Here is an 18302-nt window from a genome sequence, read left to right as displayed (position 1 = left end):
CATCATGCTTGATTGTGCATCATGCCTTGATTATGTGGTGGTTGTTTACTATGTTGTTTGCTTCTTTCCGGTGTTGCTTCTTCGAGTTGTTTCCGGTAACGTCGCGTTTGTGAGGATCCGTTGGCTACGTCCGTTTATCTTCTTCATGGACTCGTTTCTTCTTCCTTGCGGGATTTCAGGCAAGATTGACCATACCCTCGAAATCACTTCTATCTTTGCTTACCGCTTTGCTCAGCCCCTCTTATAGCGTTGTTAGTTGCAGGTGAAGATTGAAGTTCGTTCCTTGTTGGAACATGGAGATGTTGTTCCTTGTTGGAACATGTTTACTTGTTAGGATAACACAATATATCTTATTTAATTAATGCATCTATATATTTGGTAAAGGGTGGAAGGCTCGGCCTTATGCCTGGTGTTTTGTTCCACTCTTGCCGCCCTTGTTTCCGTCATATCAGTGTTATGTTCCCGGATTTTGCGTTCCTTACGCGGTTGGGCTATAATGGGAACCCCTTGACAGTTCGCCTTGAATAAAACTCTTCCAGCAATGCCCAACATTGGTTTTATCATTTGCCACCTAGCCTCTTTTTCCCTTGGGCTCCGCGGACTCAAGGGTCATCTTTATTTAAACCCCCAGGCCAGTGCTCCTCTGAGTGTTGGTCCAACTTGTCAGCCGCCGGTGGCCACCAGGGGCAACTCTGGGCTGGCCTACCGGAAGTTTGGACGATCCGGTGTGCCCTGAGAATGAGATATGTGCAGCTCCTATCGGGATTTGTTGGCACATTCGGGTGGCTTTGCTGGTCTTGTTTTACCATTGTTGAAATGTCTTGTAACCGGGATTCCGAGTCTGATCGGGTCTTCCCGCTAGAAGGAATATCCTTCGTTGACCGTGAGAGCTTGTGATGGGCTAAGTTGGGACACCCCTGCAGGGTTATGAACTTTCGAAAGCCGTGCCCGCGGTTATGGGCAGATGGGAATTTGTTAACGTCCGGTTGTAGAAAACCTTAATTAAAATGCATCAACTGCGTGTGTAACCGTGATGGTCTCTTTCCGGCGGAGTCCGGGAAGTGAACACGGTGTTGGAGTTATGCTTGACGTAGGTTGTTCTAGGATCACTTCTTGATCATAGTTGTTCGATCGTGCTTTGCCTTCTCTTATCGCTCTCTTTTGCGCATGTTAGCCACCATATAGGCTAGTCGCTTGCTGCAGCTCCACCCCATACCTTTTACCCTTCCTATAAGCTTAAATAGTCTTGATCGCGAGGGTGTGAGATTGCTGAGTCCCCGTGACTCACAGATACTTCCAAAACCAGCTTGCAGGTGCCGTTGAACCGGGCAGATGACGCAACCGAGCTCAAGATCTTGTCCTTTGTGTTGTTTCATTCTAGTTGATCAGTAGTGGAGCCCGGTCAGGACGATCGGGGATCTGTGTAGCATTTGGGGTAGTCTTCTTTTATTTTGGTTCCGTAGTCGGACCTTGTGTGTATCTGGATGATGTAATGCTTTATTCATGTATTGTGTGAAGTGGCGATTGTAAGCCAACTATGTATCTCTTTCCCTTATGTATTACATGGGTTGTGTGAAGATTACCTCACTTGCGGCATTGCTTTCAATGCGGTTATGCCTCTAAGTCGTGCTTCGACACGTGGGAGATATAGCCGCATCGAGGGCGTTACAAGTTGGTAATCAGAGCCTTCCCCGACCTTAGGAGCCCCCACTGCTTGATCGAATTAGCGGACGTGTTGAGTCTAGAAAAATGTTTTGAGTCATTTAGGATTATATATATCGGAGAGTTTAGGCATTCTTTTACTCCCCAGTCCCTTCATCGCTCTGGTAAGGCATCCTGACATAGAGTTTTGTCTCTTCTCTTCTCAAATTTCACTAAAAAAAATTTTAGGATCACGCGGGTATCTTGGAATCGTTCCGATGGATTTGTGACGAGAACATTGTTCTTGGTGCCTCTTGTCATTTAGGGGTTGTGGCAGTGTCCCGGGGAGTTGAGCTCCGAGGTGTTGTCGTCACAATTTTATCATTGCAGTTCTGGAATACCTGAGTTTAGTTTCGCCGACATCGAAAATCTCTTTTATGCAGTTGTTGGTGAGATAACCTCGACGCCACCCAGTACTGGGGCGGGAGTTCGGGAGTATTGCCATAAATCGTATAACGGATGCTTTTCGAAGGTTGAGGTAGACGATTTCCAAAGATTTCTTGGTTATGTGTTGAAGGATGGATACAGCTGGATGTAGGATTTGCTAGTTTTGGGTGAGATATTATGCTTCCCCTGTATCCCCAACACCTGATTGCATAACCGGAAAATTTCGGGAGTTTATAAGTGGGAAATCAAGTAGCTCTTAGGATATCTTTCCGACAGTATGATATGAAATTGGGGTTCGATGTCTAGTGGTCCGCCTATTCATGGTTGGTTTTACAGTGGTCTCGTTGTGTCTTAAAGAGTCCTTGGCTATGCCGACTCGGGGACGCTTCATATGTCATGTGCACTGCCTTGTACATGATGGTGTTGTACGATTGAGCCCGTGTAGGCCCCACCATGAAAACTTCGGACGAAATCTCTATCATATGTTTGTTCCGGCTTATTCTGCAAGCCAATCCTTTGTTTTGTTTTGAATTGTGGTATTCGAGTTGCTTCAAAGTCAAATGTTGATTCCATACCTTCCCCAAATGGTGTTCTCATACTCCGATGTGAATACTAATCCTTCTTGATCATCAAGATTGTGTTGTCAATCCTTTTAACCGGTGTGCTTCTCTTCAAGTGGATCAGATCATTTCAACATCCGCAAGATCAACTCAATTCTTCTCAACGGTGTTTGTTTCATTCGTCTCCAAGTTGCCTTCGTTTTCCCGCCCACCCACCCTTCTTCTTCGAGGACTCGGATTTTTACTCAACTATCATTTTATTGATGGGAAGTCTCTCCATTCCTTTCCGTCAATGTCCTTACCCGGTGATTCTCATGAAGACCCTAACGGAGTTTCTGGTTTGTCATTCCTCATTCCTTTTCTTCTTCGGTGGATTCAATTCAAGCTTTGGAAAGAAAGAAAGAAAGAGAAGGAAGCGAGAGCTAGAGAAGGGGATCGAGCATGTGGAGCGGATGAGATTGCTTCACCCGAGAAGATAAGGAAGTGAGAGGTAAGCGGTGCGGCGGTCCCGCTGGGACACGTGGCACAAGGTAGAGGCGACTTAACGAGATGAGAAATCAATCGGTTGAAAAGAAGACTTTTCCATTATCTATTGGAGCAGTATTTTTTGGCCTTGAAGATGTAAAATAACTATTATTTATACATCCACTAGTAGAAAAAGGTTCAAACGTGAAGCACATTAGTGCCGGTTTGTATTTGAGCCGGTACTAATGGTACCATTAGTGCCGGTTCGAACGGATTTGCATTAATGCCGGTTCGTGTTGAACCTTTAGTACCGGTTCGTGGCACGAACCGGTACTAAAGGGGTGGTGGCAGGCTGGCGTCAGGCCGGGGCCCCACGATCACCTTTAGTACCGGTTCATGGCACGAACCGGTACTAAAGGTTAGACGGTACTAAAGGTCTAACCTTTAGTACCGGTTCGTGCCATGAACCGGTACTAACGGGGTCTGACCTATAGTACCGGTTGGAGACACAAACCGGCACTATAGGGCAATTTTCAAACTTGAAAAAATCATAACTAAATCATCCTAATTCAGAAAAATACATATAATATATCAAAATTTGCAGAACAAAAAGATTGATCCGCTGAAACAACCAGTTTTCTGTTTCGACAATTTTTTAAAATCACAAAATTCCAAAGGGAAAATAGAGTTTTGGGGTGTTTTAGACGTTTTTTGGACGTTTTTAGCGTTTAGTGCTAGGGTTTAGATTTCAGCGTTTAGGGTTAGGTTTTATGGTCTAAACCCTTAGTTTTTACTGTTTAGCATAGAGTTTCCGACATTTTAAGTCCCAGGTTTAGGGTTTAGGACAATTTTTGAAATGACAAATTGTAAAAGGAAAAAAAGACATGCTTTAATTTATGTTTTTTTGAATTTTGGTTAAATCTTGTCAAACCGGTCAAACAACTGATTCAAGAAATATAGAGTGTTACTAAATAATTACGCAATAATATTAGTGTTACTAAATAAGTATCTCAGTTTTTTTGAATTTTGTTCAAATCTGGTCAAATTATGGTCAAACTGTAGTCAAACTATGGTCAAACTACTTATTCAAGAAATATTAGTGTTACTACATAATTATTCAAGAATATTAGTGTTACTAAATAATTATTTTAATTTTTTGAATTTTGGTCAAATCTAGTCAAACTATGGTCAAACTGTGGTCAAACTATGGTCAAACTTATTCAAGAAATATTAGCATTACTAAATAATTACTGTTTTTTTAGAATAATAGTTTCAAACTCAAACGGTGAAATGTGTGACTTCATGCTCAAGCTAAACTCCTGAGGGTTAATAGGATTGACATCTTACTATTGTCAGCAAAACAACAAGTGCAGACTCGGAAACGAAGGAGAATAGAACCTGAAAGTTAAGCGTGCTCGGGCTGGAGTGGTGAGAGGGATGGGTGACCGGTCGGGAAGTTAGATGATTTGGAATGAGTGATCCACACTTGAGCAGTTAAGAGAGGTGATTAGAGACTAAATCATCAAATAATTCAGAAAAATAAAAAATCAAAAAATCAAAAAAAAATTCTAAAATTTTAAAAAAAATTCAAAAAAAACCTTTAGTACCGGTTGGTAACACCAACTGGTACTAAAGGTCCCCCGTACCAGGACGCGAGCTCACGCCACGTGATGGCACTTTAGCGCCGGTTCGTGCCGAACCGATACTAAAGGGGGGGGGGGCTTTAGTGCCGGTTCCATAACCGGCACTAAAGGCCCTTACAAACCGGTACTAATGGTCCGTTTTCTACTAGTGATCCACATCATTATTTATTGGAGATGCTCTAAGCGCGCACACACATATCCTACAAAACAAAATGTGACATCTGAGTGAGAACTTTAATGTCCATTCTGGCATTGCCATTCTAATTTTATTGTCATACACAATGCTACAACAGTTATTCGGCAAAAAAGAAAAAAGCTACTCCCGAATACTACTCGCGATAACCAGCCCCAAATACTACTCACGACCACAAATGCCTACCTATATGCTAGAGCTAGTGCTACGACGCGCGCATAATAAGGAAATGAAAAACAACGATAATACTTCCTACTCAAGTAATACTACGTCCTACTGCGCCTCCAGGTCCCTCTCCCCGTCGTCCAGCACCTGCTCCCGCGGCGGCGGTGACGTGACAGCCCGTGACGTGCTGCCCACATGTTCCTTCCCGGCGCACTCTACTCCGGCCGGCCTGATGACCACCTCAGCTCGGCAGACCGGGCATGTCGAGTGCTCCCTCAACCAGACGTCAACGCAGCTCCGGTGGAACACGTGCATGCACCTGGGCAGCCGCCGCGCCGCCTCCCCGTCGACCATCACGGCCAAGCACACGGCGCATTCTGCGGCGTCCTCCTCCTCCTCCTCGCCGACGCCGCCGTCCTTCCGGTACACAAACTCGGGCAGCGCTGCGATGGCGTCCGCGTCCAGCCCCGCCGACCGCTTCTTGGCCATTCCCGGGGCCGCATCGGTGGCCGCAGCCGTGGCCTCCTCCTCCTGCTGGCGCGCGGAGCGGTGCACGAGGTACCACCGGATCACACACAGGATGAGCAGTATGGCGAGGAGGGAGCCGAAGCTGATGCTCAGAACGACGATGTAGGAGGTGGTCGTGCAGCAGGCTCGCGCGGCGGCAGCGGCACGACGCGAAGGGTAGGGTGGGCCCGCGGAGAGCGCAAAGCAGGACTGGTCCGCGGGGAGGCAACCGCCAGCAGTGGCCTCCTCGCGTGCCTCGGTGGCCATGGCAAGGCCGGGGGGTGCGGCCCAAGACGACGACGACGGTGATCGCGACGGCATGTCCGGTGCGTGAGGTAAATGGGCGGTGCGTGCACGCGTGGAGGACCGAGGACAGAGCTTTTGATGGGGCTGGTTGGTTGCATGGTGTCGGGAGTGTGGAGCGAGCGAAGCGCGGAGGGGACGGACGGGGTTCTTGAGATGCGGAGTTGACCGCCGGACCCAACGCGTTTGACAAGAATAGGTTGGAACGCATTTGGTACTATGCGTTTACCTCGGCCAATCTTCGTGAATGCAGTTTTACTCTAGGATTTGGATGTCTGCATTGAAATCTTGATTTGCACGGAACTTAAAGCGGGGGGCACTACGCGTCGGCCGGTGGATTAATTAGAAACATCCGCCGCCTGGCTGGTCGTTGGATGGACGCGCTGCTGGCCGTCCAATGTATCACCCACGTTCCCCACCTCCCTTCTGCAACAAGTGCGGTGTTACAGAAACAAGATGCGTGCTACGCGGCCGTTGGTTGAAGTTCGGGGAGATCGACCACCTCCCACGTCGTTAGATCTTCCCACATGAGCGTCAAAAATTGCAACAAGCTAGTTGTTACTAAAACAGAGACTTTGTGCGGAGACATGATATAACTTTTGCAACAATAATGTTGTTGCAGAAAACTTTACAACTGTGGTGATGTTGCTGAGAAAAATTATCCCCACTTTTATGCAACAAAGGTGCTGTGACAGAATTTTTTCTGCAACAAAGCTAATGTTGCAGAAACTTTTTCAACGAAAGAGAGATTTGAAACATAAATAATGGTGCATAAAATTTTCTTGCAACAAGGAGGATGTTGCAAGAAAAAACCATTGTCGTTCACCGTGAGCTCCCGTCGAACGCAGCTGAGGAAGGTAGGTGCTGCCCGTCCTCGCCGCCGCCGAGGAGCGCTGGACCTCAGCACGGCGCCGCCCGTCCCCGCCGCCGCCGAGGAGCGCTGTTCCACTGGGGCGTCCCACTTGCCGCACTGGTTCTCGCCGGTTCGCAGCTCCGGGAGACGTCCTTCGTAGCAACACAGGTGTGGGATAGAGCTCGCTGCTCGCCGGCAGTGAGCAAGAGAGTATGCATCAGTGGTGCCGTGGGGGAGATTGAGAATGGGAAGGAGTGGTGGGCGGCATGGATAAGGCTGCGGTTCGGCGAGATGTTTTCAGAGGGAGGCGCCGTCTGTTGACTGTATCACTATGTTTGGATTTGATCGAACGGTTACACACCCGGCTGATTTGAGCGAGCGATCATCCGGTTGTTCACAAGCTTTTCCCTTTCACAAACCGGCGCCTGCAGCAGCTGCATAGACCGGTTTCATTCTTTTTTCTGCTTTCTAAACTCTAAAAAACCTGCAAAAAATGCACTCGTGCCAGGATTCACACCCACGTCGCATGATATCAGTGATCGATGCGTGACCAACCCGACCACTTCACTAGATGTGATAACATACATATTTTTTCCTTGATTTCTTCATTCCTCTTTTACCTTTTTTCTCTGTCCTTTTTCTTCTTTCTTTTTCAAAATTCATATTTTTTTCTTCAAATAGATGAACTTCTTCCGAAACTCGTGAACTTCTTTCAAATTGATGAACCTTTTTAAAAATTGATGAATTATTTTTCAATTTTGTCAAACTTTTTCCAAATTTTGTGATTTTTTTCTCAAAATTGATGGTTTTTTTCCAAAATCAATGAGCTTTTTCAGATTCGATGAATTTTTTAAAAATTTGATGAACTTTTTTCAAATTCGATGAACTTATTTCCAAAATCGATGAACTTTTTTCAAATTTGTGAACTATTTTCCGAATCAATGAACTTTTTTTTTGCAAAAGTATGAATTATTTTCAAATCCAAGTTTTGTGGAACAAAGTGAACGGGCCAGGGTTTTCTTTGGGAAATGCAAACGAGCCAGTTGGTTGGAAAAATAGGGATCAACACTACAAGCGAGCGATGTCACAGACACAACATTCATCGCTAGCGCTCGAGGAAGGAAAATACAATGGGCCTCGGCTCAGCCGGATCTATAGTGTGCGCCAGCAGGCAAACCCGACGCCTGCAACACTGATTAGGACCTCGGCAATCCCTATTTGGCGTTGCGGGCGTGGGTTAATTCTGTTTCTGCAAACCAACGCCTGCAGCAGACTTAGCTGGGCTCGGTCCATCTCCTCCTTTTATGTTGTAAACACCCAAAAAACAAGCACGCGTTCAGTATGTTTCGATCCGGCGACCTAGCGGTCATTCGCGCTATGAACTGTCCACCCTACCTCGCGTTATTTGCTCATCAATTGCTTGAGCTTAAGGCGCTGGGAGAAGGGACGTCCTAGGAGCTCCTATAGGGCACTGCAGGCGCCAGTTAGCGCTAGCGGTGCTAACTGCTTCGTGCGCATGCCAGCAGGCAGTAGCCCTTCCGGCCAGTTGTTCGTTCGCTTCGCCCACTACTTGTTCTCGTTTTTTCCTTATGTTTTTCTGTTAGGAAAAACCGGCCAAGTTTTCAATACTGTTGAAAATAATTTTGAAATCAAAAGATATATAAGGATTTAAAAAGTGCATCAATTTTTAAAAAATTATGAATTTAAAAAATGTTCATATATTTGAAAATTTCACAAATTTGCAAAAATGTATATGAACTTGAAAAAAGTTCATGCACGAATTTGGGGAAAAATTGTGAATTCGAAAAATGTTCACGGATCTGAAAAAATTTCTTGAATTTAAAAATTGTACGCAAATATGAAAAAGAAGGTCACAAACTCGAAAAAAGTTCAGTCATTTTAAAAACCCATGGATATAAAAAATGTTTCAATTTAAAAAACTAATCTAGAATTAAAAATAAAGTTCATGAATTTAAAAAAGTAAAAGAAAAATAAGAAACAAAGTGAAGAGGAAACACAAAAAAGGAAAAGGAAAACCAGAAAACCAGAAAACATCAAATAGAAAACCGACCAAAAACATAAGTAAAATGCATAGAAAAACCGACCTAGAAATCAAGGGAACCTTCTAGAAGGCTCTCAAGATTGTAACGTAAGAAGAAGAAGAAGAAAAGAGAGCGTGAGGTGTGAACAAGTAAATGGGTCATGGCCCAAGTTTGAAAGGGGCGTGCGCCTTCTACCAAAACAATAGAAATTGGCGCCTTAAGCATTGAATAGAATCTAGCACTTAAAGCGGCATTGGTGTTAGGGCATATTTCTCTCAAAGTAGTTTGGTGATTGATGACAATGTGTATGTGGACTAATCGTGTGCATTGAGCATTTTAGATTTTCAAGCATATGGCACAAGACGATTCGTGCCCCTCGGAGTTTCAAGTGAAGACGGCTTTCTTTCCCTCGTTTCTTTTCTGGTGGACTTGAGTCATAGGGAAAACCGTAGTATCAAGAGGGGGTCTGCTTCGGAAAGGCTTGGGTGGAATCAACACGTACACACTCATACTGCACCCATCGCCACTTTCTTCCTCCTTGGAGTTGTCCATCGTTTGTGCCAAAGAATTGGTGGAGAGCTGCAAGCGGTAGTACAGTGGGCAGCAGCGGTAGTATCGCTTATAGGCGGTAGTCCCGCTGCTAGTCCCGCTCGTACTACCACTCGTGGTTGGGGCCTCGATTTTTCGTGCCGGGTTTTACAGTAGTGCCTCAGGTCTCTACCGTGCTACCTGTTTTCCCCTAGAAAACAGGCGGTCGTAGCAGTGGTAGTAAAGGCGGTAGTACCACCCCCACTACCGTGATTACCATCGCCCGTTCTCTATTCTCCCCTGTTTTTCTAATCTCCTGTGTATCATGTAAGGAGTGGCAGTACCGCTCCTAGAATAGTAGTACCGCGCCTGGAGCAATAGTACTGCTTGGTTGCAGGCTGAGAGGTGGATAATGGTTGGATTTGTCCCCCACTGTAAAAGGGGGTCTTCTTCCTCAAGAAGACTTACCTCTTCCTCCCGCAAACTCCATTGTTGCTCCAAAGCTCATATGCGCCCGATGTCTCTCCCTAACCAATCAAACTTGTTGATTTTCTAGGGATTGGTTGAGACTGAAGGAAATATGCCCTAGAGGCAATAATAAAGTTGTTGTTTTATATTTCCTTATATCATGATAAATGTTTATTATTCATGCTAGAATTGCATTAACCGGAAACTTGATACATGTGTGCATACATAGACAAAACACTGTGTCTCTAGTAAGACTCTACTAGACTAGCTCGTTAATCGAAGATGGTTAAGTTTCCTAACCATAGACATGTGTTGTCATTTGATGAACGGGATCACATCATTAGGAGAATGATGTGATGGACAAGACCCATCCATTAGCTTAGTATATTGATCGTTCAGTTTTATTGTTATTGCTTTCTTCATGTCAAATACATATTCCTTGGACTATGAGATTATGCAACTCCCAGATACCTGAGGAATGCCTTGTGTGCTATCAAACATCACAACTTAACTGGATGATTATAAAGATGCTCTAGATATCTCCGAAGGTGTTTGTTGAGTTGGCATAGATCGAGACTAGGATTTGTCACTCCGAGTATCGGAAAGATATCTTTGGGCCCTCTCAGTAATGCACATCATAAGAAGCCTTGCAAGAAAAGTGACTAATGAGTTAGTTACAAGATGATGTATTACGGAACGAGTAAAGAGACTTGCCGGTAATGAGATTGAACTAGGTATGAAGATACCGATGATCGAATCTCGGGCAAGTAACACACCGATGACAAAGGGAATAACGTATGTTGTCATAACGGTCCGACCGATAAAGATCTTTGTAGAATATGTAGGAGCCAATATGAGCATCCAGGTTCCACTATTGGTTATTGACCGGAGAGGTGTCTCGGTCATGTCTACATAGTTCTTGAACCTGTAGGGTCCACACGCTTAACGTTCGATGACGATTTAGTATTATTGAGTTATGTGATTTGGTGACCAAATATTGTTCAGAGTCTCGGATGAGATCACTGAAGGGAATATGCCCTAAAGGAAATAATAAAGTTATTTTTTTATTTCCTTATTTCATGATAAATTTTTATTATTCATGCTAGAATTGTATTAACCGGAAACATAATACATGTGTGAATACATAGACAAACATAGTGTCACTAGTATGCCTCTACTTGACTAGCTCATTGATCAAAGATGGTTAAGTTTCCTAACCATTGACATGAGTTGTTATTTGATCAATGGGATCACATCATTAGGAGAATGATGTGATTGACTTGACCCATTCCGTTAGCTTAGCACTTGATCGTTTGTTTACTTCTATTGCTTTCTTCATGACTTATACATGTTCTTATGACTATGAGATTATGCAACTCCCGAATACAGGAGGAACACTTTGTGTGCTACCAAATGTCACAACGTAACTGGGTGATCATAAAGGTGCTCTACAGGTGTTTCCGATGGTACTTGTTGAGTTGGCATAGATCAAGATTAGGATTTGTCACTCCGATTGTCGGAGAGGTATCTCTGGGCCCTCTCGGTAATACACATCACTATAAGCCTTGCAAGCATGATAACTAATGAGTTAGTTATGGGATGATGTATTAAGGAACGAGTAAAGAGACTTGCCGATAACGAGATTGAACTAGGTATTGGATACCGACGATCGAATCTCGAGAAAGTAACATACCGATGACAAAGAAAACAACATATAGTGTTGTGCGGTTTGACCGATAAAGATCTTCGTAGAATATGTAGGAACCAATATGAGCATCCAGGTTCCGCTATTGGTTATTGACCGGAGACGTGTCTCGGTCATGTCTACATAGTTCTCGAACCCATAGGGTCCACACGCTTAAAGTTCTGTGACGATCAGTTTTATGAGTTTATATGTTTTGATGTACCGAAGGTAGTTCGGAGTCCCGGATTTGATCACAGACATGACGAGGAGTCTCGAAATGGTCGAGGCATAAAGATTTATATATTGGAAGCCTATATTTGGATATCAGAAGTGTTCCGGATGAAATCGGGATTTTACCGGAGTGCCGGGGGTTACCGAACCCCCCCCGGGGGTTTAATGGGCCATGATGGGCCTTAGTGGAAGAGATGAGGGGCTGCCAGGGAAGGCCGCGCCCCCCCTCTCCCTCTAGTCCGAATTGGACAAGGAGGGGGGGGGGCGGCGCCCCCCTTTCCTTCCTCTCTCCCTCCTCCTTCCCCCTTCTCCTATTCCAACTAGGAAAGGAGGGAGTCCTACTCCCAGTGGTAGTAGGACTCCTCCTGGTGCGCCTCCTCCTGGCAGGCCGCCTCTCCCCCCTTGCTCCTTTATATACGGGGGCAGGGGGCACCTCTAGACACACAAGTTAATCATTGAGATCTCTCCAGCCATGTGCGGTGCCCCCCTTCACCATAATCCACCTCGGCCATACTGTAGCGGTGTTTAGGTGAAGCCCTGCTGTGGTAGCTTCATCAACATCGTAACCACGCCGTCATGCTGACGAAACTCTTCCCCGAGCTCTACTGGATCGTGAGTTCGCGGGACGTCACCGAGCTAAACGTGTGCTGAACGCGGAGGTGCTAGACGTTCGGTGCTGAGGATCGGTCGATCGTGAAGACGTACGACTACATCAACCGCATTGTCATAACGCTTCCGTTTAACGGTCTACGAGGGTACGTGGACAACACTCTCCCCTCTCGTTGCTGTGCATCACCATGATCCTGCGTGTGTGTAGGAAAATTTTGGAATTACTACGTTCCCCAACAGTGGCATCCGAGCCTGGTTTTATGCATTGATGTTATATGCATGAGTAGAACACAAGTGAGTTGTGGGCGATACAAGTCATACTGCTTGCCAGCATGTCATACTTTGGTTCGGCGGTATTGTTGGATGAAGCGGCCCGGACCGACATTACGCATACGCTTACGCGAGACTGGTTCTACCAACGTGCTTTGCACATAGGTGGCTGGCGGGTGCAGTTTGTCCAACTTTAGTCGAACCGAGTGTGGCTACGCCCGGTCCTTGAGAAGGTTAAAACAACACCAACTTGATGAACTATCGTTGTGGTTTTGATGCGTAGGTAAGAACAATTCTTGCTCAGCCCGTAGCAGCCACGTAAAACTTGCAACAACAAAGAAGAGGACGTCTAACTTTCTTTTGCAGGGCTTGTTGTGATGTGATATGGTCAAGACATGATGCTATATTTTTGTATGAGATGATCATGTTTTGTAACGGAGTTATCGGCAACTGGCAGGAGCCATATGGTTGTCGCTTTATTGTATGCAATGCAATCGCCCTGTAATTGCTTTACTTTATCACTAAGCGGTAGCGATAGTCGTAGAAGCAATAGTTGGCGAGACGACAACTATGCTATGATGGAGATCAAGGTGTCGCACCGGTGACGATGGTGATCATGACGGTGCTTCGGAGATGGAGATCACAAGCACAAGATGATGATGGCCATATCATATCACTTATATTGATTGCATGTGATGTTTATCCTTTATGCATCTTATTCTGCTTTGTTTGACGGTAGCATTATAAGATGATCTCTCACTAAATTTCAAGATAAAAGTGTTCTCCCTGAGTATGCACCGTTGCCAAAGTTCGTCGTGCCGAGACACCACATGATGATCGGGTGTGATAAGCTCTACGTCCATCTACAACGAGTGCAAGCCAGTTTTGCACATGCAAAATACTCGGGTTAAACTTGACGAGCCTAGCATATGCAGATATGGCCTCGGAACACTGAGACCGAAAGGTCGAGTGTGAATCATATAGTGGATATGATCAACATAGTGATGTTCACCATTGAAAACTACTCCATTTTCACGTGATGATCGGTCATGGTTTAGTTGATATGGATCACGTGATCACTTAGATGATAAGAGAGATGTCTATCTAAGTGGGAGTTCTTAAGTAATATGATTAATTGAACTTAAATTTATCATGAACTTAGTACCTGATAATATTTTTGCTTATCTATGTTGTTGTAAATAGATGGCCCGTGCTGTTGTTCCATTGATTTTTAATGCGTTCCTTCAGAAAGCAAAGTTGAAAGATGATGGTAGCAATTACACGGTCTGGGTCCATAACTTGAGGATTATCCTCATTGCTGCACAGAAGAATTACGTCCTGGAAGCACCGCTGGGTGCCAGGCTTGCTTCATATGCTGCTGACAACGTTAAGAATGTTTGGCAGAGTAAAGTTGATGACTACTCGATAGTTCAGTGTGCCATGCTTTACGGCTTAGAACCGGGACTTCAACGACGTTTTGAACGTCATGGAGCATATGAGATGTTCCAGGAGTTGAAGTTAATATTTCAAGAAAATGCCCGGATTGAGAGATATGAAGTCTCCAATAAGTTCTATAGCTGCAAGATGGAGGAGAATAGTTCTGCCAGTGAGCATATACTCAAAATGTCTGGGTATCATAATCACTTGACTCAACTGGGAGTTAATCTTCCTGTTGATAGTGTCATTGACAGAGTTGTTCAATCACTGCCACCAAGCTACAAAAGCTTCGTGATCAACTATAATATGCAAGGGATGAATAAGACTATTCCCGAGCTCTTCGCGATGCTAAAGGTTGCGGAGGTAGAAATCAAGAAGGAGCATCAAGTGTTGATGGTCAATAAGACCACCAGTTTCAAGAAAAAGGGCAAAGGGAAGAAGAAGGGGAACTTCAAGAAGACCGACAAACAAGTTGCTCCTCAGGAGAAGAAACCCAAGTCTGGACCTAAGCCTGAGACTGAGTGCTTCTACTACAAATAGACTGGTCACTGGAAGCGGAACTGCCCCAAGTAGTTGGCGGATAAGAAGGATGGCAAGGTGAACAAAGGTATATGTGATATACATGTTATTGATGTGTACCTCACCAGAGCTCGCAGTAACACCTGGGTGTTTGATACTGGTTCTGTTGCTAATATTTGCAACTTGAAACAGGGACTACAGATTAAGCGAAGACTGGCTAAGCACGAGGTGACAATGCGCGTAGGAAATTGTTCCAAAGTCGATGTGATCGCCGTCGGGACGCTACCTCTACATCTACCTTCGGGATTAGTTTTAGACCTAAATAATTGTTATTTGGTGCCAGCGTTAAGCATGAACATTATATCTAGATCTTGTTTAATGTGAGACGGTTATTCATTTAAATCATAGAATAATGGTTGTTCTATTTATATGAGTAATATCTTTTATGGTCATGCACCATTAAAGAGTGGTCTATTCTTGTTGAATCTCGATAGTAGTGATACACATATTCATAATGTTGAAACCAAAAGATGCAGAGTTGATAATGATAGTGCAACTTATTTGTGGCACTGCCGTTTGGGTCATATTGGTATAAAACGCATGACGAAACTCCATACCGATGGACTTTTGGAATCACTTGGTACTTGCGAACCATGCCTTATGGGCAAGATGACTAAAACGCCATTGTACGGAACTATGGAGCGAGCAACAGATTTGTTGGAAATCATACATACTGATGTATGTGGTCCGATGAATGTTGAGGCTCGCGGCGGGTATCGTTATTTTCTCACCTTCACAGATGATTTGAGCGGATATGGGTATATCTACTTAATGAAACATAAGTCTGAAACATTCAAAAAGTTCAAAGAATTTCAGAGTGAAGTGGAAAATCATCGTACCAAGAAAATAAAGTTTTTGTGATCTAATCGTGGAGGAGAATATTTGATTACAAGTTTGGTCTACATTTGAAACAATGCGGAATAGTTTCGCAACTCACGCCACCCGAAACACCACAACGTAATGGTGTGCGAACATCGTAATCGTATTTTACTAGATATGGTGCGATCTATGATGTCTCTTACTGATTTACCGCTATCATTTTGGGGTTATGCTTTAGAGACGGCTGCATTCATGTTAAATAGGGCACCATCAAAATCCGTTGAGACGACGCCTTATGAACTATGGTTTGGCAAGAAACCAAAGTTGTCGTTTCTTAAAGTTTGGGGCTGCGATGCTTATGTGAAAAAGCTTCAACCTGATAAGCTCGAACCCAAATCAGAGAAATGTGTCTTCATAGGATACCCAAAGGAAACTATTGGGTACACCTTCTATCACAGATCTGAAGGCAAGATATTCGTTGCTAATAATGGATCCTTTCTAGAAAAGGAGTTTCTCTCGAAAGAAGTGAGTGGGAGGAAAGTAGAACTTGATGAGGTAACTGTACCTACTCCCTTATTGGAAAGTAGTTCATCATAGAAATCTGTTTCTATGACTCCTACACCAATTAGTGAGGAAGCTAATGATGATGATCATGTAACTTCAGCTCAAGTTGCTACCGAACCTCGTAGGTCAACTAGAGAAAGATCTGCACCAGAGTGGTACGGTAATCCAGTTCTGGAGGTCATGTTACTTGACCATGATGAACCTACGAACTATGAGGAAGCGATGATGAGCCTAGATTCCGCAAAATGGCTTGAAGCCATGAAATCTGAGATGGGATCCATGTATGAGAACAAAGTGTGGACTTTAGTTGACTTGCCCGATGATCGGCAAGCCATCGAGAATAAGTGGATCTTCAAGAAGAAGATAGACATTGACGGTAATGTTACTGTCTACAAAGCTCGACTTGTTGCAAAAGGTTTTCGACAAGTTCAAGGAGTTGACTATGATGAGACCTTCTCACCCGTAGCGATGCTTAAGTCCGTCCGAATCATGTTAGCAATTGCCGCGTTTTATGATTATGAAATTTGGCAAATGGATGTAAAGACTGCATTCCTGAATGGATTTCTGGAAGAAGAGTTGTATATGATGCAACCTGAAGGTTTTATTGATCCAAAGGGAGCTAACAAAGTGTGCAAGCTCCATCAATCCATTTATGGACTGGTGCAAGCATCTCGGAGTTGGAATAAACGTTTTGATAGTGTGATCAAAGCATATGGTTTTATACAGACTTTTGGAGAAGCCTGTATTTACAAGAAAGTGAGTGGGAGCTCTGTAGAATTTCTAATGTTATATGTGGATGGCATATTGCTAATTGGAAATGATATAGAATTTCTAGATAGCATAAAAGGATACTTGAATAAGAGTTTTTCAATGAAAGACCTCGGTGAAGCTGCTTAGATATTGGGCATCAAGATCTATAGATATAGATCAAGACGCTTAATTGGACTTTCACAAAGCACATACCTTGATAAAGTTTTGAAGAAGTTCAAAATGGATCAAGCTGAGAAAGGGTTCTTGCCTGTGTTACAAGGTGTGAAGTTGAGTAAGACTCAATGTCCGACAATTGCAGAAGATGGAGAGAAAATGAAAAGTGTTCCCTATGCTTCAGCCATAGGCTCTATCATGTATGCAATGTTGTGTACCAGACCTGATGCGTGCCTTGCTATTAGCCTAGCAGGGAGGTACCAAAGTAATCCAGGAGTGGATCACTGGACAAAGATCAAGAACATCCTGAAGTACCTGAAAAGGACCAAGGATATGTTTCTCATTTATGGAGGTGACAAAGAGCTCATCATAAATGGTTACGTTGATGCAAGCTTTGACACTGATATGGACGATTCTAAATCGCAAACCGGATACATGTTTATATTAAATGGTGGAGCTGTCAGTTGGAGCAGTTCCAAACAGAGCGTCGTGGCGGGATCTATATGTGAAGCGGAGTACATTGCTGCTTCAGAAGCAGCGAATCAAGGAGTCTGGATGAAGGAGTTCATATCCGATCTAGGTGTCATACCTAGTGCATCGGGTCCAATGAAAATCTTTTGTGACAATACTGGTGCAATTGCCTTGGCAAAGGAATCCAGATTTCACAAGAGAACCAAGCACATCAAGAGACGCTTCAACTCCATCCAGGATCAAGTCCAGGTGGGAGACATAGAGATTTGCAAGGTACATACGAATCTGAATGTTGTAGACCCGTTGACTAAGCCTCTTCCACGAGCAAAACATGATCAGCACCAAGGCCCCATGGGTGTTAAAATCATTATTGTGTAATCTAGATTATTGACTCTAGTGCAAGTGGGAGACTGAAGGAAATATGCCCTAGAGGCAATAATAAAGTTATTATTTATTTCCTTATTTCAAGATAAATGTTTATTATTCATGCTAGAATTGTATTAACCGGAAACATAATACATGTGTGAATACATAAACAAACATAGTGTCACTAGTATGCCTCTACTTGACTAGCTCATTGATCAAAGATGCTTAAGTTTCCTAACCATTGACATGAGTTGTTATTTGAGTAATGGGATCACATCATTAGGAGAATGATGTGATTGACTTGACCCATTCCGTTAGCTTAGCACTTGATCGTTTGTTTACTGCTATTGCTTTATTCATGACTTATACATGTTCTTATGACTATGAGATTATGCAACTCCCGAATACAGGAGGAACACTTTGTGTGCTACCAAACATCATAACGTAACCGGGTGATCATAAAGGTGATCTACAGGTGTTTCCGATGGTACTTGTTGAGTTGGCATAGATCAAGATTAGGATCTGTCACTCCG

General features: G+C 44.0%; 1 protein-coding gene across 1 annotated transcript; it reads right to left on the bottom strand.

Annotated features, from left to right (window-relative positions):
• Positions 1-4978: 4978 nt before the first annotated feature.
• Positions 4979-5957, bottom strand: LOC125519690 (uncharacterized). Its single transcript, XM_048684452.2, has one exon. The coding sequence runs from the start codon at positions 5940-5942 to the stop codon at positions 5223-5225; it is 720 nt and encodes a 239-aa protein (XP_048540409.1). The 5' UTR covers positions 5943-5957; the 3' UTR covers positions 4979-5222.
• Positions 5958-18302: the final 12345 nt, after the last annotated feature.

This window comes from Triticum urartu, chromosome 1A, assembly GCF_056163025.1.
Source record: "Triticum urartu cultivar PI428250 chromosome 1A, HENAU_Tu73, whole genome shotgun sequence".
Classification (NCBI taxonomy): domain Eukaryota; kingdom Viridiplantae; phylum Streptophyta; class Magnoliopsida; order Poales; family Poaceae; genus Triticum; species Triticum urartu.
The sequence above is the reverse complement of the archived record's forward strand: the minus strand, read 5'-3'. Positions and strand labels throughout refer to the sequence as shown.

Coding starts and splice junctions, on each gene's coding strand:
- LOC125519690 (XM_048684452.2), bottom strand. CDS start 5,942: ATGCCGTCGCGATCACCGTCGTCGTCGTCTTGGGCCGCACCCCCCGGC.